The sequence below is a fragment of the Acartia tonsa genome, chromosome 12 (genome assembly GCF_053477335.1).
Source record: "Acartia tonsa isolate MP-2025a chromosome 12, ASM5347733v1, whole genome shotgun sequence".
Classification (NCBI taxonomy): domain Eukaryota; kingdom Metazoa; phylum Arthropoda; class Copepoda; order Calanoida; family Acartiidae; genus Acartia; species Acartia tonsa.
Window position 1 is genome coordinate 40,270,280 of NC_137271.1, and position 26,134 is coordinate 40,296,413.

At 30.5% G+C, this 26,134-nt stretch overlaps 1 protein-coding gene across 1 annotated transcript in view; it reads left to right on the forward strand.

Annotated features, from left to right (window-relative positions):
• LOC145333726 (inhibitory POU protein-like) overlaps positions 1-18,165 on the forward strand; it is a 45,320-nt gene extending 27,155 nt beyond the window's left edge. Inside the window, exons 2-11 of the mRNA XM_080178932.1 lie at positions 8,123-8,206; positions 8,745-8,858; positions 9,433-9,480; positions 11,484-11,540; positions 13,298-13,405; positions 14,271-14,377; positions 14,874-15,008; positions 15,527-15,613; positions 16,098-16,374; positions 16,786-18,165. Of these exons, the coding sequence (XP_080035058.1) occupies positions 8,123-8,206; positions 8,745-8,858; positions 9,433-9,480; positions 11,484-11,540; positions 13,298-13,405; positions 14,271-14,377; positions 14,874-15,008; positions 15,527-15,613; positions 16,098-16,356 (999 nt within the window). The 3' untranslated portion in view covers positions 16,357-16,374; positions 16,786-18,165. The remainder of the gene's footprint in view (positions 1-8,122; positions 8,207-8,744; positions 8,859-9,432; positions 9,481-11,483; positions 11,541-13,297; positions 13,406-14,270; positions 14,378-14,873; positions 15,009-15,526; positions 15,614-16,097; positions 16,375-16,785) is intronic.
• The last annotated feature ends 7,969 nt before the right edge of the window (positions 18,166-26,134 follow it).

Genomic DNA, 26,134 nt, shown 5'->3' on the forward strand with positions numbered 1-26,134 from the left:
TCCATTAGATAAGGTATGGAGGAAACATTAATTTTCGGTAGCTATTCAAGATAGACGACTGAATTTTTTTATGATGATTTTATATTTGTAGTAAAGTTAAGAATCTGCTAATTTAAACCAACCAATGAAGAATCAATTAAAAAGACTTCAAAGCTTCTAAGCCAAAGAATGAGAGAATGTGTTTATAAAACTTTGGATTCTATAATAATTTACAAGTTCAATGTCCCCTCCCTCCTTGAGTTATAACCCATTCATCTAATTTTAGACATGTTGCATTCTGTAGTAATCATTAGGAGCCCAGGAATAGGGCAAGGACGATAAATTAATCATGACCAACCATATAACCCCATTTGATTACTATTATTGGAGGAAAAGTTTGTAGATGACTAGTTTGTACAATCCAATTATAATCTTACCCAGACAGATAGATTGATAGATAGATAGTTAGATATATAAATAGATAGATATATATATATATGGACAGAAGGATAGTCAGATAGATAGACAGATAGATAGATATATAGACAGATAGATAGACAGATAGATAGACAGATAGATAGACAGATAGATAGACAGATAGATAGACAGATAGATAGACAGATAGATAGACAGATAGATAGACAGATAGATAGACAGATAGATAGACAGATAGATAGACAGATAGATAGACAGATAGATAGACAGATAGATAGACAGATAGATAGACAGATAGATAGACAGATAGATAGACAGATAGATAGACAGATAGATAGACAGATAGATAGATATATAGATAAATAGACAGACAGATAGATAGATATATAGACAGATAGATAGACAGATAGATAGACAGATAGATAGACAGATAGATAGACAGATAGATAGACAGATAGATAGACAGATAGATAGACAGATAGATAGACAGATAGATAGACAGATAGATAGACAGATAGATAGACAGATAGATAGACAGATAGATAGACAGATAGATAGACAGATAGATAGATATATAGATAAATAGACAGACAGATAGATAGATAGATTAATAGACAGGCAGATAGTTAGATAGATAGATAGATAGATAGATAGACAAATAGATAAATAGTCAGATAGATAGATAAATAGATAGATATACAGATAAATAAATAGATAGATTAATAATCACATACATACATAGAAAGATAGATAGATAGATGTATTTGTGATGTACTAGATTTAGTAATTATTGTATAATCTTATTAAATGTCCATCAATGATATAAATTATTCAATACAGTATTTGGACAACATACATATCAAATACAAGGATGACAACATCCAAAGAAAGGAAGCTCAACGAAACAAATATAGATATGCTGCATTTATAACATAGTACCTAATCGTCCTAGAAATCAGATGATTAGCATAATTATATCATTTAAAATATTGTGCTCAAACTAAATTTTTAAATAATTTATTGTTTTGAATGAGCCAATGACTTTCTTATAATTTATATAGAGTTGCAATCATTTTAAAATATACCTGTATTGTTATATAAATTATCATACACAATTTGAAATCGATAGGACAATTCTAACTCGCCTTAAATATTTATAACAGCTATACGAACGTACGGACTGACTGACTCTAATCATAGAAAAGTTTTATTGGTATTCCAAGGCTCTACAGCCGCAACTAGTACTCAAATTTAAACCCGTTTGGATGCTTTGAATTTTTTGAAATAGGAATTGCTATATTTGGGTCCGATTTAGACTTCCAGCTATTAAAGAATAAGTACAGAATTTCTTTGGGGAGGAAAGAGAAATTACTATTTGGAGGGTTTATGGACTCTTTCCCAAAATTTCTAAAAACGGTCTAATGATAAGTGAGATCATCTTGTACTAACAAACGAACAGACATTTTATTACTTTTATACAAGGAAATATGATTGATATTATCAGTATATAATTTTGGTGTATCTATACATATGGTCAAAATTTGCCTTGATTATAGTATGAACATAATTAATCTATCCAAACTAATGACACTTCCCCCCTTATATTTCTTCATTTAACTACATTTTATTGGCGAAGCTACTCTTTAATTGAAATGCCAGTCCGTCCGTCTGTCCGTCTGTTAGATACATTTTGGGAAGAGACAGGCTTCTGGAATTTTTGTGAAGATTCTCTGTACCAATGAGCATTAAAGTTATATAATTTACTTGGACCGTTAGCCTTTGGTTAAGCTAAAATAGACCATTAAATATTTTATGCAAAATGGTTTCGGTATGGGAAGAAAGTCGCCCAAAAAATCAGCATATGACGTCATAAAAATGAGGAATTGTCCATCTCTATTTTAGGGGTTTTCTTTCCCACTTCTCCTCTCATCTCCCTCATTTTTATGACGTCACATGCTAATTTTTTGAGCGACTTTCTCCCCTTACAAGGTTTCGTGACTTTTTATATCTATTTTCATGATAATGAACATCTGCTTTATCACTCTTTTTTTACTTTTGTCCATCAACTTTTTTTACGCTTTGCTACTTATGGATGTTGTCATTATTGTTGCTTTCTTTTTAGAAATAGAGATATCCTATAACAAGATAATTTCCATACGGTATAATAGTTGATTGTTCTTATTTGTTTAATATATTGTTTTTGCTGTGATTTTCTAAAATTCAAAGCACAGTATTTTTCTACTAAAAGAGTTGCTGCGATTAAAAAAAGTAGCAAAGCGCGATAAAGGGTTCATTGCTTGCTTGTTAATTTAAAAAAAAAGTATCCTAATAAATTGCACTATAACATTTCTACAAGTTGGAATTATAGAGTATCTTCGCTACTAAAAAATGGTATGATAAAATGAAATCAAGAATATGGCTATAAGGCACCTGTCGACAAAAGTGAATATATCATATCTATTAATACAATGCACTGTCAAAAAAAACTTTATTTTTAAATTACTACTAAAAAATATCCTTTTTTATTATTGAGAAAGGATGTTTCTAGGCCTCACTGGAGGTATCTTATCCTATTCGTGACACTAGCCCTTACCTAACTTAGCTCAACCAAACCCTAAATTAATACATTCTAAGATTATTTTTAATTAATTAGTCTTAATTTATGTTATGAAATAAGAGTGATTATTTTTAGGAGCCTAATTTGGAGGGAAAAATAGTTATAATCAAAATGAATAAATTATTTAGATATGACTTTTTTGTTGTGAAAAATCGTCTATTTTTTTATAGTGTTTAATTGTCTATTATTGACCGCAATATGGTTATAATAATAATTGTCTTCATATAGCAATTATACGAGGGTTCAAATCATTAGGGGAATAACATACAAGGTAGACAAAGATTTAGGCATAGGAAACCATAAAAAAATAGAATCATGGAAATAAAACGAAGTGGCGGGTTTCGTTATATTTTCACAGTAGCTTTTGATAGATTATTTTAGGTTAGGTTGGGTTAGGTAAATGTTAATGATTGCCCCTAGTAGGGGTTAGAGCCTAGAAATAGTAGAAAGACTACTGTGAAATTACGACGAAACCAACTACTTCGTTTTCTTTCCATGATCCAAAATTTGAATTACAGTCTTCTAATCATTATTAACATTCCTATCACAATAGCTTAAAACCCGTCTATTATAGAGCATCTGCTAAAAATTCAAAGATTTTTAACTTAATATTTTAAATTACTTTATACTACATATTTTATTTTTTACAAAATTGTTATATTTTATAATTAATTGGTGTGGAATAGATTATGATATATTGACCATATAACACTGATTTTTATTAACAAAAGGGTTAACAGTTGCTCTATCTATAATTATTAGAATAGGGGAATTATAAGTTATGGTTAGGTTTTCATTTGGTGGTTTATTGCTATGATTTACCATATGTAAAACTAGCGGCTTCGCCCCTAGCCTCAATCAATCTAGAGGTTCAATCAAACCAATTTTTCGTATTTTAGATTTAAAAGAAAAAATTTAAATTTTTTTCATTATTTGGGGGGGTTGGGGGTGTCCCACCCCCCAAGAAAATAGTTATAAACCTTTCCAGGACCTATGAGAAGCTACCCTGTAAAGGAGAACCCGATCGGTTCAGCGGTTAGCGAGATCCTTCACTACAGACAAACAAACAGACAGACAAACAGATAGATATCGTTCTCTTATAGATAGAAATAAACAAGGATGACAACATCCATCAGTAGCGAAGAAAAAAAATTGTAGATGGACCGATGATTAAAGTAAGTTATATAGCAGATAATCAGTGTCATAAAAAATCATATAAACCTAGATTCCCCGTTCCAGACGCACGGACATTTTTATTCACAGAGTAGCTTCGCTACTAAAAATATAAATATGTTATACCTTATTTTATATACCGAATAAAAAATTGATCACCGCCTAGAAAATAGACTAAAACTAGCCATTTTTGAGTATCTTGTATGTTAATTGTTAACTGTAAGTGCCATTGAAAATATATTTTAACTATCTTATACAGACAATTTTTACCCAGGGTTTATTGGGATAAGACAATGGACGATAAATTGATGTACATATCCAATGATGATACGAAAAATGTCCCAATCTGTAGATTACAATTAGTGGTTGAAACGTTCGGACACTCAATTAAATGAACCAACCAATGAAAATTCAGTAAAAGTCTCCAAAGTTATTCAGCTGACCAATGAGAAAAGTTTTTATAAACTTTGGGGACTAGTGTAACATGTCCCCTCCCTCCCTGATTTTAACTTGATTTGTTATATCTTTTGCAATATATCATAACTAATTGCTAACATATATTATTACACAAAATGACCTCTTACAGCGATACAAAGCAAATAAATTATCATTCCCCCTTATTTTAGTGAAAACCTATGAGGTTACCAATTTTGCTTTAATTTCATTGCACGAACACAGTTGAATCTAAACTAGCGCAGCTAATTCTAACTTACATCACTTTGTTATCCCAAATTGCATAATCGACCCAGGAATCATTAATTCCAGATATCAGGATAATAGGAAAATTAAATCATATACCAAATTATTATCAAAAGAGAGTTAAAAAAAAATCAACGTGGTAAAATTTGAGTTACAAAAATTATTTTTATAAGAAATAAAGAAGTTTTAAATCGATACTATTATTTTATGTCTAGATTTAATCGAGTCAAAATGTAGACAAGTTAACAGCAAATAGTTCACGGTTTTCTTAAAATTACCTCTTCGAGCACTTTTGACTTTTAAAAATGTAAAAGAAGATTTTCGTTTGTTATAAGTTTAGATTAGGTTATATAGGATACACTGTAGACTCATAGGGTTAAGATACCGCAGGTATAGGCCCCGCAGGGTTAGGAATATCAAAAAGGCACGAGATAAAGCACGCTAAAATCCTTAACCCTTACAGATCGGGCCCCTATTCCCACCTTAATAGATCGGGGGGGGGGGGGGGGTCATATTGACCCCCCCCTCTAACTCGGCTTCTGTTACAGATAAAGACGTAAAATTTTTTTCTGGTGGTTCATGTGTATTTTTAGAGAAAATTACTTTTTCTAGTCATAGCGGCCAGGCCGCTCCTTAGCCGCTTTTTAGCGGCCAGCCGCTAAATTTTAAAACAGCTGTAGAGCGGCCAATTTTACAGCTAGGATGACCAAATTTTAGGACGAACTTTTACTTTTCATAACAAAAAAATTACTTTTTCTGATCATCGCCAAAAAACGGCAAATAACGGAAACCGTTATTTTCGGCGGTTACGGCGGTAAAAAGGCGGTTGGCGGCGCCAATTAATATTTTTTTCTGTTTATTATTGCTCAAGGATTTACCAAAAAAATTTATAGGTCTCTAGCTGTAATAGAAGCCACGATATTCATGATATATGTCTGTAGTAAAAGCCGGACAAAAATCGGTCATAAAGTCGGTCAGGGTGCGGTCAAACGGTCATAACACCACTTTTCTCATAAGGTCATTGATATCTCAGTATTCACCAAAAAAATTTTAGGCTTCTACCTTATATACAAAGTCATAATGTAAAAATTAAGATTTATTTAGAATTTTTTTTTGATTTTGGTGCTACCCAACCGACTTTGACCGGACACCACGACCGACACAGACCAGATATCCTAATAAAATCAACTCTTGCCGACGTATAATTACTAAACTTAAAAAGTCATGAAGTCACAACTCTCTATCTTACCTACAAAAAAAATGACATTGAAAAAATAGAGGGGGGGGTCAATATGACCCCCCCCCCCCCGATCTGTAAGGGTTAAATACCCTCAATAAAGGTCCTTTTATTCACAAAACAAACAAGCAAAGAATAAGCTTAAGAAAAACTACGCTCTAATAAACAAACATATGCACTTTTTTACGTATATTATATCATATAATCATTTAGCAAATATTAAAATTATATAGCTCTGCTAAAATTTTGATTTTATATTGACTTATATTTATACAGGCTTTATTTTACCTACTTCCCAATTAGACTTTAGTCTCTTATTAAATCAACAAAAAACAAGTTTGAGTGACAGAAATCCATACATATTAAATGCTGTTAATACCATCATCTAATTTTAATTTTTTCGATAATTCAAATTGTTTCTTTTAAACAATATTCTTTTTTTTTCATTAATTATCCTATTATATAAAATAATAAGGTCTTTTTGTCTTTAGCTTTAGATTTCGAGAACTACTGAACAAAATGAGTTCTCTATTTCAATTGAGCTTCACATAGGCCCCGGGATGGTTTAAAGCTATTTTTCTTCCCACTCCTTGACATTCCATCCAGAGCCCCTAGCGCAGCTGCTAGTATTGGAAGTAGTATTGAAGTAAATGTAAGGTTAAAAGGTTGTCAACATAACCAATACAAATTTAAGTCATTAAATGCTTTTAAGTTTAACCAGTTTATTATTGACTTTTTTACCAGAGACAATTAAGTATGATTTATTAGGGTATTTTTGTAATTTTCTACACAAGAAATTGACTAATCTATTTTACTATAAAAACAATAGTAAACCTTATTTATTACAACCTTAATTGTTAATTGCTTTGTTTAAATCAAAAATGCAGAAATTGCAATCATAAATAAAAAAGTCTTTATTGTCTTCAATATTGGTTGAAAAAATTGACAAAACACAGAAAAAATCTTCTCCTAGTAATCTTCCTATTATATAGTAGTAAAGTTTTTTTTTATCTGAAGCTGAAGATTTAATTACTAAACTGATTGAGTTCTCTTCTTTGAGGTCTCAGGATGGTTTAAGACTATCTTAATTTAGATTTAACCCATGGCTGGTTTTAGGTTACTATTCCCCTCCCCTTCTTACCCCTTTGAAGACAGATACCCTAGATGCTAAAGGCACAACCGCTTGTTATGCAAAAAAATAAAATGATAGTTACTGTTTTAAAAAGAATGTAAGAATCAATCTATTTAAAACATGTAGTATTAATCTTTTGTTAGGAAATAAATTGGGACAAGGGGATACTAAACAAAAATATAAACACCAACCTTGCAAGATTATAATTAATTTAGTTTGCAGAATATATATATCTTTCCCGTGGAACCAAACAATGAACATACAGGTTTCATGATTAAGGTCCTAGAATGATTAAAATCGATCCGCTATCCCCCCCTCCCCCCTTAACAGGGAAGGATGTTTAACCCCCCGCAGAGTGGTCAAGTGAAGCAAATTAGAAAGCCAATAATTACACTTTGCACATACGCACCATGGGAGGGAGGGTACATTGGACAGTAAATTACACTGGTACCCAAAGTTTTATATTCACATTATTTGATGGCCTAAAAAATTGGAATTTTAATTAATTTTGATTGATTGGCACCAAACTAGTAGTGTCCAAACTTTACAACCAATATATTAATGTATCGTCAATTGTCTTATCCCTTAAGATCCCTGCATTCACAAACTAAACTGAACAAAATTGTTTTTAATTATTTTTTAGCAAGGATAATTAAAAATAGCAAATGTCTTATTTTGTGTTTCAAAGAGATTTTATATATATGCTGTCAAATACAAGAACATGTTAGATAGAGGTTCCAAGTAGTAATAATAGTGTATTGATAAGTGCTAACTTTTCTTACCTAAACTAAAGACAATACAAATGTAGATCTAGGTTTCTTGCAGTAATTGATTTTAATATTTTTTTCAGGATGCGATGATATTTTCTGGTTTAAACAACGAGCTTCTCTCCAGAGAAAGTATTGTAGCCATTGATATGAAAGTAAATTTTGAGGTAATTTTTATTAATCTTTTAATCAGGGCTCGGCAGCAGCCTGTAAGTCACAGGGAAATTATTCAGCCTTTTACAATTTTAAATAATCAGCTAGAAGTCTAAACCTGACCTAAATATAACAATTCCTCTTTTCAACAATTTTTTCAAAGCATCCAATAGGGTTTAAATTTGAGGCTATGTGTCTGCTGACACGCTGCTGCCGAGCCCTGCTCTTAATTCATACATCAAGAAGATCAACATGTGAACTTGAAAAGCTTTTCTATAACTATGTTGGGACCTTCCCTTTCTAATGGATAGCTCTTAACGTAAATTTAGGCATATTAGAATCTGAATTATCCTAACATTTTCAAACATTTAGGTACTATTTAGAAAGAATACAACTCTAAAATCGTTACTAGAAAGTCCGTCAGTCCAAAAATTTCTGTATGATATAATTATCTTATCTATCTAATTTTTGGAATAATGATTATTAGTACAACAAGGTATGTTGTGAAAAGTGCCATCCCGGTAAAGTAAATAATATATCTTTATTTTGCAGCAACCCGTCTCACCTGGACCAATCTCTGTAACCCCAGTGCCCACCTCCATCAGAGACTCCATGTCCTCCCTGGGGGGCCACGGGGGACCACCCTCCATACCCACAATCAAACAGGCATGTTTTTTACATATTAGACAACACAAAAAATGAGATTAATCATGCTTATAATTAATACAAGCGCAGCTACTCTACAGATAAGGTTGTAGGTACTACCTAGTATAAAGTAGGCCAAAAGTGTGCTTAATAAAAATCTATTTTGCCTTTTCTTCAATTTTGACTCTTTCTAGATATTATTGACTGTTGGTAAATTGACAAAGGGATGTTTAATTATCCCCCACAAACTCTAAAACCTCACATTTACCCCCCCCCCCCTCTCAACTTTTTTTTCTAATGATTTTCTTGAGTTTCTATAAAACAAAAAATAATATCTCATACTTTAAATGTACATGATTTATATTCCTTAATTCGTAATTTATCTATTTTAAACATTTAAAAAACATAAATTCATAGTTTGTTTCATGTTTAACTCGAAATGAATTATATATAAAAACAAAAAAAATATACCTTAGATTCCCCCCCACCCCAAACCTTTGAAACCCCGCTTTTTACCCCCTCAAAATGCTTGGACAATACCTGGCTTTATATTTATAAATTTTCTGAATTGTAAAAACAATGTTATCTTTAACAGGATATGATGTACCCACAAATGCCTTCCCCTGCCCCACCTTCCAGACAGGTATACCTATAATAGATATATTGATAACAGGATAGAAAAGTGGATGGTAAAATCTTTTTTTTTCGCAGTCTACCAACCATTAAACCCTACATCCTAAATTTAATTATTATTATTAGAAGAAAAAATGTTTTATGTTTAATCTCAGAAACATTAAAAAACAAGATACAAATTTGGAAGGCTGTATGGTTTATAAAATGGTTCACTAGCTAAATAATAGATTTTGCCATCTAGTTTAAAAAGTTTAATTTTGTGTGCTTTATAATGGTGGGAAGGAGAAAAAAGACTTTATAAAACTATTTTTTTTTACTTGAATTTCATTTTTTTCTTCTTTACTCCATACTACAAACACGTACTCTACCTTTTGAAAGTAAAGTTTAATTAGAAAATACTATTGAAAAGTTAATTTGAAAAAAAAGAAATGCACTAGCACAAAATTAGCACAACAAATGCATTATTTTTTCATAATGAAACAGTAGCTTTTCAAAAATAATGTCAAGAAGTAGCTCAGTAACAACAATAATAAATTTTGTTTCTTGGACTACATGGCATTTAGTTATTGTATGTACAGAAGGAACTTAGTTATAGAGCAGCTTTTCTGCATCAAATACTTTATAAATATAATTTGCAAACGTTTGCTTTGACTATCAAATTACGATGGAATATATTTTTTACTGCATCGTATTATAGACAGCTTTCAACGGATATTAAAATAAAAACTGTAAAATTATAACCAGTTATGTTAGCCCGATGGGCCAAAGACCCGGTCTTACAAAACTGGTATTAATTTTATGAATTATCTTAATATTGTAAAAAATTGTCTGTAATACTATGCTATACATTATTTTGCAATATGGCTGAGAACCAGTTCTAATCAAGCGGATATTAATCGGTTTGAAGCCATACTGGAAATCATCTTCCCTGTTAGATCTAAAATAAAACTTTGATAAAATGAAATCACACAATATTGAACTCATTTAATATTGATAGACTCATATATACTTATATGTATATTTATATATATTTAGGACATGGGTCCAATTTTATTTAAAATTATGTACATGCTATCTTTAATCAAATATATAATATGGTACAGGGTGTCCAACAACATAAAGCCTGAATCAGTAAAGATTTAGAAAACATTACTTTGGCCAAAATTTTGCAAATAGATTTAGGAAATGATGTATTATTACTTGGATCTTGCATTAGATTTTCATGTACTCTAGTAAAGTAATACTTGCAGCTGGCTAAAATAACAATAATTCCCATCCATTCCCTTTGCTCTATTCCCTCTCCTCCTACCAATAAAAGAGGTCCATAATAGCAAGCTAAATTGACGACTAATTTTCCCCTGTCAATATATCCACCTATATCATATATCAATTGATTTAGGGTAATCTAATATTTTTTAAATTTAAAAATTCTACCAAAAAGTGACAAAAAATCAAATTCACCCTGTAGATGTAGATTTAGGAAAATTCATAAAACTTGGTCAAAATTCTATTAATGTTTAATTAGTTTTATAATCAAATAAATTGGAAATTATGATATTCATATTGTTTGAAATTTTATATTATTTTCATTTGTATTGTGTGATTTATTATTTTATTTTTAAACTAATCAATAAACTGTTTTTTTTTATTAAAAAAAAATTCACTTTGTAATCTTTATACTTTTTTTTGAAAGATAAACAAATAAATAATAAATGTTATGTGTCAAGGTCTAAAAACACATTTTTTAAATATTATTTTCCAAATTTCAAGAAAGACAAAATGGTACTTTTGATGACAATTGCACTTAAATTTAAAGACAAATTTAAGCAATGCACAATTTGACTGATTTGTTTGCTGTGTTTTTTGTACACTATAAAAAAATACAATTTCAACTTTAAGAATATTAAGTTTTAAGTATAAAAAACTAGAAAAAAAGTTATTTTTTTTAGTGTACAAAAATTGAAATTAAAAAATGCACAATTTTGAGTGGTTTTTATTTTTTTTGGTGTGTAGTGGTACCAGGAGGCCTGCCTTGGTGTTTCCAGGTGGACTAAGGATCAGAAGCATGTGGTTAGTACACTTTCATTTGTTGTAACATTACAAACTGTCTCAAAAATCAGCCATGTGACGTCATAAAAATTAATGATTATCAATATTTTTTTAGGGGTTTTATTTCCCTCTACTCTTCTCATCTCCATTATTTTTTTATGACGTCACATGGCTGTTTTTTTGACACTTTTTAAAGTTACTTATTTATTTCATAGCACCATAGGGTCAATTATAGAGAATATTTGTAATTTCTTTTTCAGTATGGATTCCAAACCGATTTATATCCGCTGGATTAGAGCCGGTTCTAAGCCATATCCAAAAATCAATTTTTCACGAATATCAAAATAAAATCATAAGATTAAAAACAGTTTTGTTAGACCTATTGGGCCGAAGGATTTAATCTTATATTTTTTATTTTCATTTTCGCGGAAGGCTGTCGCCTGTCTCTTATAAGATTGGATAAATAACTATTATCAATATCTGAGAACTTATATGATTAATCCTGGCTCAAATATTTTCCTGTATTGACCTTAAATGCACTGATTTTGCAAACTGAATAGCACTTAAAGTATGAAATATGAATTTGATATTTCACTAAACCTCTTTTTTATTATTGACAAAAAAAAATCTCTGCACATATCTATCTTTAAAGCAATGTGCAAACTTTTTAAGTACAAAAAAATCAAGAAATTTTGAACCCTATACAATTGCCCAATAGTGTCTTAAAAATATTTCTATTTTAATATATTTATTTATTTTTGTGTTAGGAACAAAACTAACAAATAAAATCAATTGTTTAAAACTTAAAATGTCAAAAAAAGTTGATTTAATTAAATTTTGTTATCTTCGACTTTTTATCCCTACTTGTTTACATAAAAATGTGTTATCTTGTATTTTTAGTAGCGAAGGTACTATATAATTCACTTTGTCTATCCGTCCGTAAGTCCGTATCGCTATGGGGGAAACGTGATTTTCTCAGCTCCTATTCAAGATAGACAGTTGAAACTGTCTGTTATTTGCGATGCTAGATCGATTCCAAGATTTTTAGGTTTTCGTGATTTTCTCGATTCCTATTCAGGATAAGTTTAATGTTTGTTGTATGACACTTCCCTATTTTAAACTTTTTCCGATATCCATTCAAAATATTTGAGCTTCACTACTTATGGATGTTGTCATCCTTGTTTTATCATGAGATAAGTCTAAATAAACTTTAAACACAAATACAAAATTGTTTCATGTTTAAAATGAAAAAAGTAAATGTAAAGAATCATCCCCTAAATTTGAATTCAAGATTGCATGTATTAAAAAATCTAACTTTAGTAATTTTTTTTTTCTCCGCCCCCTTTTTTCTAGTTTCAAACAATGTAACCTGATTTTTTTTATTACAAAAAAGGATATTAGGTAAAATATCAATTGAAAATCAGTTTTGAAAACATAAAAATCTATAATTTTAAAATACTTTAACAAAATTAATGGATTTAAACCATATTTTTTTTGTTATAATAATATAAAAATGAAAATAATTTAGTAAAATTAAAGAAACATTATGTTACTGGTCGACATGTACAAATTTGACATTTAAAATACATTAAATATCTTCTTTATTACTTTTTTTTGTTGAGGTAAAATTTAATTTCAAGATGAAAAAAGAGAAAAAAGTTATTTCATGTAATTGTTTTTTTTGATGGTGTGTCCAAAAAATTGTTGAAATGATATAAATTTTAATTTTTAAACCTAAATATTAAAACAAATTTGGCTGTAATAAAAATTATTTTTAGATGGACGGTCATGATATGTCCCTTGACATGTTGGGAGGTGGAGGGGGAATGCCCAGTCTTGCCACCTCTATGGGAGATCCTACATACACAACTATGTCTATGTACCAGGTATCTATCTATATATCTGTCTTTCTGACTATCTTTCTGTTTATCTATCTATATAGTCTTGGAAATCTTACCTATACAACTATGTCTATGTACCAGGTATCTATATATCTATATGTCTATCTATCTAAATTCTATATGTCTGTCTATCTTTGTACCATGTCTTGCAACCTCTGTGGGAGATCCTACATACACAACTATGTATGTCTATGTACCAGGTATCTATCTATCTATATATCTACCTTCTTTCCATGTGTCTGCCTTTCTATATGTCTGTCTATCTTTCTATCTTTATGTCTATTAGACTATAAAAGTTGGAAAGATTTTTAATCAATATAATAGATTTGAAATCTGCATAAAATTTTAAGGATTTTTTATAAAATTCGTTTTTTATATAATTCTTTATTTAAAGGCGCAAATACAAATTAAGTTAAATAATTTTAAGATCTTTGATTGGTGGATTGAAAACTATCTGCGCTCTGATTGGAGAAGCTTAAGTGACGTACATCATTCAACCAATTAGAGCGTAGGTAGTTTCCAATCCAGCTATCCTATTGGTCAAAATTTATTAACTTAAATCGTATTTGCGCCATTAAATAAAGAATTATATAAAAAACGAATTTTATAAAAAATCCTTAAAATTTTATGCAGATTTCAAATCTATTATATTGATTAAAAATCTTTCCAACTTTTATAGTCTAATGTCTATCTATTCTTTAATCTATCTATCAGTCTATTTATCTATCTATCGAACTAATAATGTATGTATATAGAGCCACCAGGGTATAATGTATCCTCACAACCCCCTCTATCTATCTGCCTATCTATTTATCTCTCTATCCATCGAACTAATAATGTATGTATATAGAGCCACCAGGGTATGATGTCCCCTCACAACCCCCTGCACCCCCACCACCCTCACCACCCCCACCATGTGGCCGCCATGACTATGCAAGATATGGAGACAGATCCGAGGTAAATAAAAATTAAGTTTTCCTGAAAGTACCTTGTCGAGCAAATTAACATCCCTCCCTAGTTTTGAATAGTTTGAAAATTGCTTTAGGTCGGGTTAGGTTAGGTTATATTGGGTACTGAGTAGCCCCACAAGGTTAGAGCCTCTCGGAGGGGTTAGGCATAGGAAAATAGACTACCTACTTCTTATCATCAATTTATTTAAAATTATGAAGTGGAGAGGGGGGGACAGTGCTCGATAGACACTTTGGTGGAAAATACAAATTACTGATACATAAGTATTATATGGTATAACAAAAAGTTATCCGCGGATGGGAAAATGAAAATTTGATAGACCAATTCCTGTTTAGTTCTCATTCTTATAATTTGCAAATATGTAAACTAAAATAAGACTAAAATAATTAAATCTTTACTTTTCATCTGATTACAACTTTTTATTCGAATCTTGAAGCTATTGTTGCAATGTATACCACAAAAAATCACACAACCTATGCTTTAGAGAGTTAGAGGCCTTTGCAGAAAGATTCAAGCAGCGACGGATTAAGCTGGGAGTGACACAGAGTGATGTTGGCAAAGCCCTGGCAAATCTTAAACTTCCTGGAGTAGGAGCCTTGTCACAGTCCACCATTTGTAGGTAAGCAAACATAAATGTCACTAGCAAGGACGTCCAAGCTTAAAACTTTCTGGTTAAGTAAGAGGTTGAAAGACAAAATGTGGTTATGATTTATCAAAACATTTGCTGATTCGAAAAAACCTAGGGCTTGGAACTTATGGGTTTATAGATATTGTTTTGATAGGGTGATAATCACCCATTTACCCCCTCCTTCATCCTTGCTTGTCATTGCAGCCAAGGCGTAAAGTGTTGTCTGTTCCATTCCTACTCTAATAAAACTTAAATGTTGTTTACTTAAAAAGTCAGTTTGAATATGAAGTCGTAAGGCAATAGAATACCCTTAATTTCGATATAAATCATAGTTAAATATTTGATTCCAGGTAGTAGATGTAACAATTATAAGGTTTTTTGAAGTTTTTCTTTACTTGTAAGAGTTAGACAAATGTATTAGCTCATAAGAACACTCGTCAGAGCCATCCAAAAATCTTAATAGAGTTGGTTGTCTGTAAAATAGACTGATTATTAATTATTTATTCCAGGTTTGAATCCTTGACCTTATCCCACAACAACATGATTGCTTTGAAACCAGTTCTGATGGCCTGGCTGGAGGAGGCGGAGGCCGCCAGGTATGGGTAAGCAGATACACAGATAGATAGATATTTAGATTAGTGGATGCATAAGAAGGTATATTGATCAAAAGATAGATGAATACAAATAGATAGATGTATTGTTTGGTATATAAATATGTATATACATAGGTATGGGGACAAATAGAAAAAAAATCAGCAAGAACTAAGAAATTTGTATATGAAAAAAGTAATGAAAGACAGAAAAGCAAATTTCATCATAAGATATTTAAAAGAATAACAATAAAATCATATACAGTGTGGAATGGTCCTATAAATCATAATGATCCTAGACCTCGTATCCTCACCCTCCCCCATTAAAAAATAGTTAATGTACTTGTTATTACATCATTCTAGAATATTTAAAATGTTTAAATTCGCCAATATAAATGCAAATTTTGTTTATCACAATTGGTATGATATATACAATTTTTTTTTCCCTATCACTGAGTCAATAACAAACATGATTTTGATTTTATTTCAGGCGAGATCTTGACATAAGTAGTGGCCTTCTTCCACCCGGCGAAAAAAAGCGCAAACGAACCTCCATCGCTGCGCCCGAAAAACGCTCCCTTGAGGCCTACTTTGCGGTGCAGCCGCGGCCGAGCGGCGAAAAAATCGCCGCCATTGCCGAAAAACTCGACCTGAAAAAGAATGTTGTGCGGGTGTGGTTCTGCAACCAGCGGCAGAAGCAGAAGCGGATGAAATTTGCAGCTCAGGGTGGTCCCGGGCTGCCTCACTAGCAGTCAGCACTCAGCCAGGTAACAAAAAATCCTCCAAAATGCTTCTTATTTTTTATGGAAGTTCATATTCATAATTTCATGTATTTATTATATTAACATGCAGTCGAAAATATATAAGCTTTGGCTACTTTTATTGACATAGTCGAAGTAATAAACAACGATTTCATTTGAACAATGGCAAGTAATATGTCAGCTATTGACACATTGTAGAATGTCACTTATAGTCGACAAAAATCATCAATATTGTGTGTCGGCACGTTTTGATAAATAGATATTTCAGTGTATTAGTTGTACCCTGTAATAATCGAATAAACCAAATCAAATCAAATTTATGCATTTTATTAGAAAGCCTATTTTTTCAAAGATATTACTATTCCTTTTGTGCTATCTATAGTTTACTAGCTGTATTTTAAAAATGTATCATTTTAGGTTCTCCAGCATCACCACCAACACAATCAAAACTTTCCCTTCTCCGCTTTTATGAACCAACAATCATGACAATAAACCGGGCAGAGTGCACAGCAATAAAAATAAAATAGGAATTTTAAACCCATTTTGGGCCAAGATTTCTATTATGAACAAAACAAAATGTTTCTAAAGACCAATTACAAGCTATTGAATAATATTCTTTTTTATATATCAAAATGTCCCTCCAAAATTATTAAAAATGAAGTTCCAGTATAAGCGCTTATTAAAATATCAAAAAATATCAGTTAAAGTGAAAAATAAACATATCTCATTTGCATCATGAATATAATACACTATAGACATCTGTGATCAGAATTATACACTATGTATAAAACAAACTTGAAATTTGTAAATAAATCTGCCTATAATAGTAGTAAAATAATATCAAAACAGTTCAAAGTGAAAAGTGAAATTGATTAATCACAAACTCCTGAGTTGATTACTATTAAGTTGAAATAGTGTTTTTAGATCTTTAAATTATATTATATTTTAGTTTTTATTAGTTTATTTTGTTCTTTTACTGGTGATACTATTACTTATAAACCAGTTCTAGTCTTATTTTATTTTCATCTTCACAGTCTTAGGCTTTTTTTTAAAATTTTTTGATGAGCTTTTAGTTAATCATGCAAATTATTTATAGAATCTATGGATCAGGTCAGACATATGCAGTATTAAATGACAAAGACCAAAGTGTCTTATAAATCAGCATGTGACGTCATAAAAATGAGGGAGAAGTGGGAAAGAAAACCCCTAAAAAAGAGATGGATAATCCCTCATTTTAAAGACACTTTGGTCTTTGTCTATTAGATAAATTTGCAATTTCTTTTAATGCTTTTTTATGTGTTACTCTCTTCCTATGTATTTTTTTTTTAGATTTTTTGCTAGTTTAATAATGATAAACTGTAATAGTAAAACTAAGGCCCAGCAAAAATGGGCTATTGTAGTTACTCCAAATAAGATTTCATATTTCTGACCTGATAATATTTTGAAAATGTATTTGTAAATTTTACTGTGGTACCTCTGTGCAATAAATATCTCAAGTGTGGCATCCAATCATCTCTAAGATGTGCAATTATATATATTTTTCTTTTGTTTCAGCATTTTGTATGAATTTTTTATGGTAGATTTTAAAAGAAATTCCTATGTATGAAACTCTTAGTAGAGCTACTTCAGAGCATATTTTGTATGCTATTAAATTCAATATGCCAAACTATCTATGAATTTTCAGAAGTATTCTGAGCTTTAGGTTATATTTGAAAGGAACACACAAGAAAAGTGCTACAATAGTTTCTTATACAGGAATTCATGTTTACAGTGTATTTATGATCTGAAGTAACTAGTATTAGACACACAGAGATAGGACATATGGAAAATAAAATAATTTTACCTCCCATACCAATATTGCTAATGGTAGCTTGAAAATATTGGAGGGTAGATTAAATTATTCCAAAATTCTTCTCTAACCTACTGATCTCATTTTCTTAATGTTGTGCAATAATAATCAAGTGTTCCTTTATCATTAAAGTGTTTTGTAGTCATTTAATTTAAAAAGGTTTCTTGTACATCGAAAGATTCTCAAAATTCATTATAATGAATATTTAAATTCATCTTGTTAACTTTTGTTAGAATATTAGCATTCTTTCTGGTAGAAAAAAAGCACTAAAATTATTTATTTAACTCTGCATTGCATTGTAATAGACTTTTAAAACATGATATTAATTTTGCTTATAATTATTTACCAAAGATAAAAAGTGCAAATAAACAAAGGTTTTATACTGTAAAGTAGAATTTTAAAATTATTATCACAGCTTTATAATAATTCGATAATAAACCAAGAACTTAAAAACATATCCATTATTTTAAATTATAAAATCATAATGTATAAACTGGTAGAATTGTTCTTCATAATTTAATTATTTTGTAAAACCTGTGGCATATAATAAGTACAACTATATATTATTAAAATATTCACTTTCATTTGTATTTCACTATTTAGCATATCAATTATTTATTAGATTTTTTGTTTAATTATTAATTTCTAGAATAAAATGTATCCTATAAAATATTTAAATTATGCAATTATGATTTATTAATAACTTGGTGAGAATTCCCTCTATGTCACTGTAAAAATTACAAAAGTTAAATTTTTTTGTTAAAAAGGAATTAAATAGATTACTGGGCTGAAAATAACCATTTTGAAGAAAAAATCCTCTAAATTCAAAAAAAAAATCTTTCAAAAACATTGCTAAAATTAGGGTTTAGATTTTTAACAGTGTATCTAATTAAATATTGACTATTGTGCAGTTGTGTATAAAATATTGGATCATATGAAGGAAATGAAGTCATTCCTTAAAAGGACAGAAATTGCCTTCCTTGGGTATAGGAAGGCTATTTCCTTTCCTTTTTCTTACAAATTCTCAGTAAGGAAGGTGATTTCTGTCCACTATCTTACAAATTCTCACTAAAGGAAGGTGACCTCTGTCCACCATCTTACAAATTCTTCCTAGCTCTTAGAAATTCTTCCTTTTCCTCACTATTACAACCATGTTTAATAAATCTACCTTATTCCCCCAAATTCTTTCTTATTCTAAGAAATTCTAGCTTATTCTAAGAAATTCTTCCTTATTCTAAGAAAATCTACCTTGTTCCCTCACATTCTACCTTATTCTAAGATATTCTTCCTTATTCTAAGTAAATCTTCCTTATTTCCCCAAATTCTTTCTTATTCTAAGATACTCTTCCTTATTCTGAGTAAATCTACCTTATTCCCCCAAATTCTTTCTTATTCTAAGAAATTCTACCTTATTCTAAGAAATTCTTCCTTATTCTAAGAAAATCTACCTTGTTCCCCCACATTCTACCTTATTTTAAGATATTCTTCCTTATTCTAAGTAAATCTACCTTATTTCCCCAAATTCTTTCTTATTCTAAGAAATTCTACCTTATTCTAAGAAATTCTTCCTTATTCTAAGAAAATCTACCTTGTTTCTCCACATTCTACCTTATTCTAAGATATTCTTCCTTATTCTAAGTAAATCTACCTTGTTCCCCCACATTCTACCTTATTCTAAGAAATTTTTCCTTATTCTAAGAAAATCTACTTTGTTCTCCCACATTCTACCTTATTCTAAGAAAATCTACCTTGTTCCCCCACATTCTACCTTATTCTAAGATATTCTTCCTTATTCTAAGAAAATCTACCTTATTATAAGATATTCTTCCTTATTCTAAGAAAATCTACCTTATTCCCTCTAAGTCTTCCTTCTCATCACATATCCTTCCTTTGTCTCAGATAATTTAGCTAATTCTTGCTAATTAGACCAACCATTCCTGGGATCTTAAGCTTCAGACAGAAAAATCTTACTATTTTCCTCATATTCTACCAGGAGATGAGAACAGGATGGCAATAATTTTGATTTTATCTAGGTCAGATTTTTTTCATCCAAATAAAAAAGATAGCTTTTTATAAGAGCAAAAAATAAAAATGCTTCTTAATTTATTGAAAAACTAGCTGCTATGCCCCTAGTGGGTTTCCTAATTTTTAAATTTTTAAAATATATTTGGTTTAGAAGTTAACAAGATATACACACAGATAAACAGACACAGATCCTGTTACTTTTATTGTAAGGATAGTAAAATATATGTTCTTGTGTAAAAGCTAGCTTTTCAAAATAAGAAAAAAAATTGACACATAACTCCCCTTGCGATTGCGCAATATATCCTATGAAGATTAGAGTGGGTCAATTTTCAATGTTTTTTTTCAATTTTGAATTCACCACAATGGATTTATTATTACTTAGATCTTACACAAGATTTTCATGTTCTATAATAGAGTGAACTCTCTTGCGGGCTAAAATAACGATCTTTTCCACCCAATTCCTTTACCCTATTCCCTCCCTTCCTACTGGAAAATGGCCCACCAAATAAAATCGAAGGGAAATTGCAACCTAAACTGACTAAAAATTTTCTCCTGTGATAGTATCCATGTGAATCAATATAAAATTAATTGGATGATGAACCATGATTTCGTATCCTCTTAAAATATCATTGTTGTAGATGGTTAAAACATTATCTATCCCCTCTCCCCTTTACCCTATCTCTTTTCCTTCTTTATGGTGAATAAACTGACCAATAAACAGGTTAGCAACTTAATTTGACGACAACTTTTCTATGTAACTTTATGTCATTAAGATAGGGTACTTATAACTTTAAAAATCGAACCATCCTTATAAAAAATGACCCAACCCGACCCAAAATTGTTGCTTGTAAAGACCAATACTAAAATCTAAATACAAAAAGTTTTGATATTAAGAAATATTTTATTTTTTGGTAGTAAGTAATATGAATATTAAGAAAATTCATAATCCTTTATATCTTTTGAACATATATTTTTAATTGTAAAATTATCCGAAAATCAACAATTCTTTAGCTCTGATGTTGGTCATCCCATATGTTCTATTATTATTCATTCATTCCGTTAATGTACTATTAACACGGATCTAAAGGGATAAGACAATTGGCGATAAGTTGATGTAAATCCTCAATGATTAAACATAAAATTATCCCTTCTGTAAGTTATAATTGGTGGTTGAATCGTTTACTATTAACAGGGATCTAAGGGATAAGACAATTTCCGATAAGTTGATGTAAATCCTCACTGATTAAACATAAAATTATCCATATGTAAGTTATAATTAGTGGTTGAATTGAATCGTTAATGGACAGGACACTCATTTTAATGTACAAACCAATAAAATTCAATAAAAGTTTTAAGTCACTGAATAAGAAAACGTTATTATAAAACTTTGGGGACCAGTGCAGTGTAATAAACAGCTCAATATTCACTCCCTCCCTGGATTATTACAGAGTACACTAAGTTTTATTTTAACAATTTCTTATTTATGGGCTCAACAACTTTAGAGACTTTTTATTTAATTAATTAAGTAAATTGATTTATCATCCATTGTCCTATCCCTCTTAATTCCTGATTATAGGTTGATTTCTCTGTTTCGGCATGGGACAAGGACAACATATCAAAGACAATGTATAAATATAGAATATGTAATATAAAAGTTTTTTAAAAATAATTAGATACCGCTGAACCGATATGGTTCACTTTTACACTGTAGCTTCTCATAGATCCTGAGAAGGTTTATAGCTATTTTAAGAAGGGTACCACCACCCACCTTGAAAAATATTACTCCTTTACAAAAATTTTTAATTTAAAATAAAAAAAAACAGAAATGAAAAATGTGGGGATGAGTATGGTCACGCCCCCCCCCCAACAAAACAAAAAAATTAACCCCCTTCCCTTCATTTTTTTCACTTTTTCATTTTAAACTACTATAGAAAATGGAGATATTAAATTCAATTCCCACCACCTAAAGTGCCCCTAAAAGTGTCTCTAGGAGCGTAGCCGCTAGTTTGAAATAAAACACTAACAATATAATTAATTATCCATTAAAATTCTTTAAATTCTAAATATACATAGTCTATGGTCTTATTTTAAATGTATGTCTGTGGGTTTGTGTTCGTTCTTGAAAAATACACGCCCTCCCTTACCATGTAGGCCGCCGTGCTGCGTCAAATTCTTGTCCAGGCTAGCCAAGCTGACGGACGTTTTTTTTCTAATTTCTAAAAGCTATCTTTTTTATAAGAATATTTTTTTTAATATTATATATAGAAGCAGTATGGTTCTTCATTACTGTTTAGCTTCTTATAAGACAAAGGAAGGTTTATAGCTATTTTGGGGGAGAGTACTAACACATTCTAAAGAGATATCTCCCCTAGGAAAAATCTCCCCCCCCCCAAAAAAAAAAAAAAATTAAAACCCACTAAAATTAAAGAGGTCTCTAGGGGCTAGTCTGTCATTAAATTAAAAACATTCTTATTTTTCACTCTTAAAAAAAGCTAGCTTTTTTATTTGGATGAAAAAAATCTGATCTACATAAAATTATTGCAACACAGCACTGTTCTTATCTCCTGGTAGAATATGAAGAAAATAGTAAGGTTTTTCTGTCTGAAGCTTAAGATCCCAGGAATGGTTGGTCTAATTAGCAAGAATTAGCTAAATTATCTGAGACAAAGGAAGGATATGTGATGAGAAGGAAGACTTTGAGGGAATAAGGTAGATTTTCTTAGAATAAGGAAGAATGTCTTATAATAAGGTAGATTTTCATAGAATTAGGAAGTATTTCTTAGAATAAGGTAGATCTTATTAGAATAAGGAAGAATTTCTTAGAATAAGGTAGGCTATCTGAGAATAAGGAAGAACTAGGAGGTAATGTTTTAATTTTCTTATAATTAGGAAGATTAGGTGAGATTTAGGAAGAGATTTTCTTAGAATAAGGAAGAATGTCTTAGAATAAGGTAGATTTTCTTAGAATAAGGAAGAATGTCTTAGAATAAGGTAGATTTTCTTAGAATAAGGAAGAATGTCTTAGAATAAGATAGATTTTCATAGAATTAGGAAGAATGTCTTAGAATAAGGTAGATTTTCTTAGAATAAGGAAGAATGTCTTATAATATGGTAGATTTTCATAGATTTAGGAAGTATTTCTTAGAATAAGGTAGATCTTATTAGAATAACTAAGAATTTCTTAGAATAAGGAAGAATGTCTTAGAATAAGGTAGATTTTCTTAGAATAAGGAAGAATGTCTTATAATAAGGTAGATTTTCATAGAATTAGGAAGAATTTCTTAGAATAAGGAAGAATGTCTTAGAATAAGGTAGATTGTCATAGAATTAGGAAGTATTTCTTAGAATAAGGTAGATCTTATTAGAATAAGGAAGAATTTCTTAGAATAAGGTAGGCTATCTGAGAATAAGGAAGAACTTAGAGGTATTGGGTTAATTTTCTTAGAATTAGGAAGATTAAGTGAGATTTAGGAAGGTGATTTTTATCCTCTTTTTCAGATATGTGAGAAAAGGAGAGTGATTTTTGTCCATATTTGAGATATCTGAGAAAAAGGAAGATGATTTCTGTCCTTTTTGGAAGGGAATTTCTGTCCTTTTTAGGAATGACTTCATTTCCTTCATATGATCCAAAATATTAATTGGAGAAATAAATTCTATAACCTTTAATCACAAAAATATTTTCTTTATTAATACGTACTTTTTTATAGGGAATATCCTAATTTAAAATGGTATGGGATTTCCGTATTGGTATTAGACAGGTTATAAGCCATTTTAAGATAAAGGAATGAATCCAGGATTAAGACAAAATGTATTGTTATTTTCTTGTAAACTTAAACTTTGGCAAGCAGAATATTTTGTCATTTTTTACATACAATACAATACAACAATACCCCTTCTGTAAATAAAATTCAATTAAAGTTCCCAAAGTCCTAATTCAAACGAATGATAAATCTTTCGGTATAAGTTTAATTTACACTGTAATGTCTCTTCCCTCTCTGATGAAAAAATAAATCTGAAATATAATAGATGCAAAATTATATGGCATTAAAACTCTAAAACTCATTAAGTCTAGCAGATTATAGAGGTGCCATAATGCCGAGTGCAAAGTAGACTAATTGATTGCACAACATTTGTCTGAATGTTAAATTTGTGCACAGCCAGCCCATGACTTTTAGCGCAGTAGCAGCATTATTGAATTATTAAACTAAGGAAAAGTGGTGAGGAAGGGGGGGGGGGTAGAGAATGGGGGGTAGATCATTATATATTCATTTAGAAGCCTTCAACCTTATATATATTATACATGGTGTAGTTTACTTAAATATTTATTTGGGGATTCCCTACCCTACTCTCTCTCTCTCTCTCTCTCTCTCTCTCTCTCTCTCTCTCTCTCTCTCTCTCTCTCTCTCTCTCTCTCTCTCTCTCTCTCTCTCTCTCTCTCTCTCTCTCTCTCTCTCTCTCTCTCTCTCTCTCTCTCTCTCTCTCTCTCTCTGTTTCTACACTTTATACTTTATTTATGACACTGTAGGCCCGGAGGTAAAGGTGTATCTCATTTAACTTTTAGAGTTCTTCTTGAGTCATCATAGCAAATTAAGTTAGCTTACACATAGCACCATGCATATAATATATTATATATCATAGACTGTAAATTTAATGGTCCTTAAAAGATTTATATTTTCATGGGCTTAATATATTTGTGGGCTTTTATTATTTGATTGGTTGAAACAAACTGGTAGTGTCAAAACTTTTCAACCAATAATTTCAATATACAGAAGCAGTGGCGTGCATAGGGTATAAGTGGAAAAGAGTAAAAAAATAACTTTGATGAAATCATCTTCATAGAACTATTCCTTGTAGCTATGTTTAGTGCCCTAGGAAAATGGGGATAGATGTCACCGCTTTTGGCCTACATATTCTATTGACCTCATAGTAGATGGAAATATATCCCCTAGAAAAGAGATGGGTTTAGGTTATTTCCTGACGTCAATAGAATAGGTAGGCCAAAGGCAGTGACATCTATCCTTATTTTGCTAGGGCACTATACACAGCTACCATTACTTTAAAAGTTAACTACAGAAACCTTTTATTAAAGACCTGTAGTGAAAATTTAACTTTTATGAGATAGGAGCAGTGCACGGCATCCTCTCAGAGGTTTAGATGCCTTGCTTGATCACGGAAAGGGAAATATACACTTAATATTAAATTGTAAATGGAAATATCATATCATAGTGCGGGTAGCAAATAATCAACAAAATCTACAAAAAAAAATATCAAAGGCCTATCTTACTTTGCAAATTTGTAAATCAAATACCAAGTAAACTTACATTAACAGACAGACATACATACCTACAGAGCAAAATAGCTTTGAAACCTAATCTCATTAAATTAGATATGAAAAATGGTAAATGGGGTTAGATGGATTTAAAAATTTCAAATTATTTCTAAAGCAACTTCAGGCAGTTAATGTACTTGTGTCTCTTTCTTGTCTCGTTTAATAGATACTTCAATACTTATTAGTTATTTTTAACAATTGTGTTTCGAAATATTTGTCTGTTTCTCTGCCTTATAGCTGTGCCATATTTACACCCTTCTACCACCTTGAGAGGTGTGGTTTCATTTCAACAATTTTAATACAGTTAATATTATAAAAGCACATAGATACACCCCTTGACTATCTTAGTTAGTGTGGTTATTTTTAACCAAGAAAATTTTAGCTAATTTTATACCCCTTTATTATATTAAGGGGGGGTTGATAATATTTCATTAAAATCATTATAGCTAATATAATTCATATAGATTGTGGTCATATTTCATCAATAATATTATAACTAATAGTGTTTCATTCATAATAGAGGCACTGTACAATTTTGGAGGGTGTGGTTATAATGGATCAAA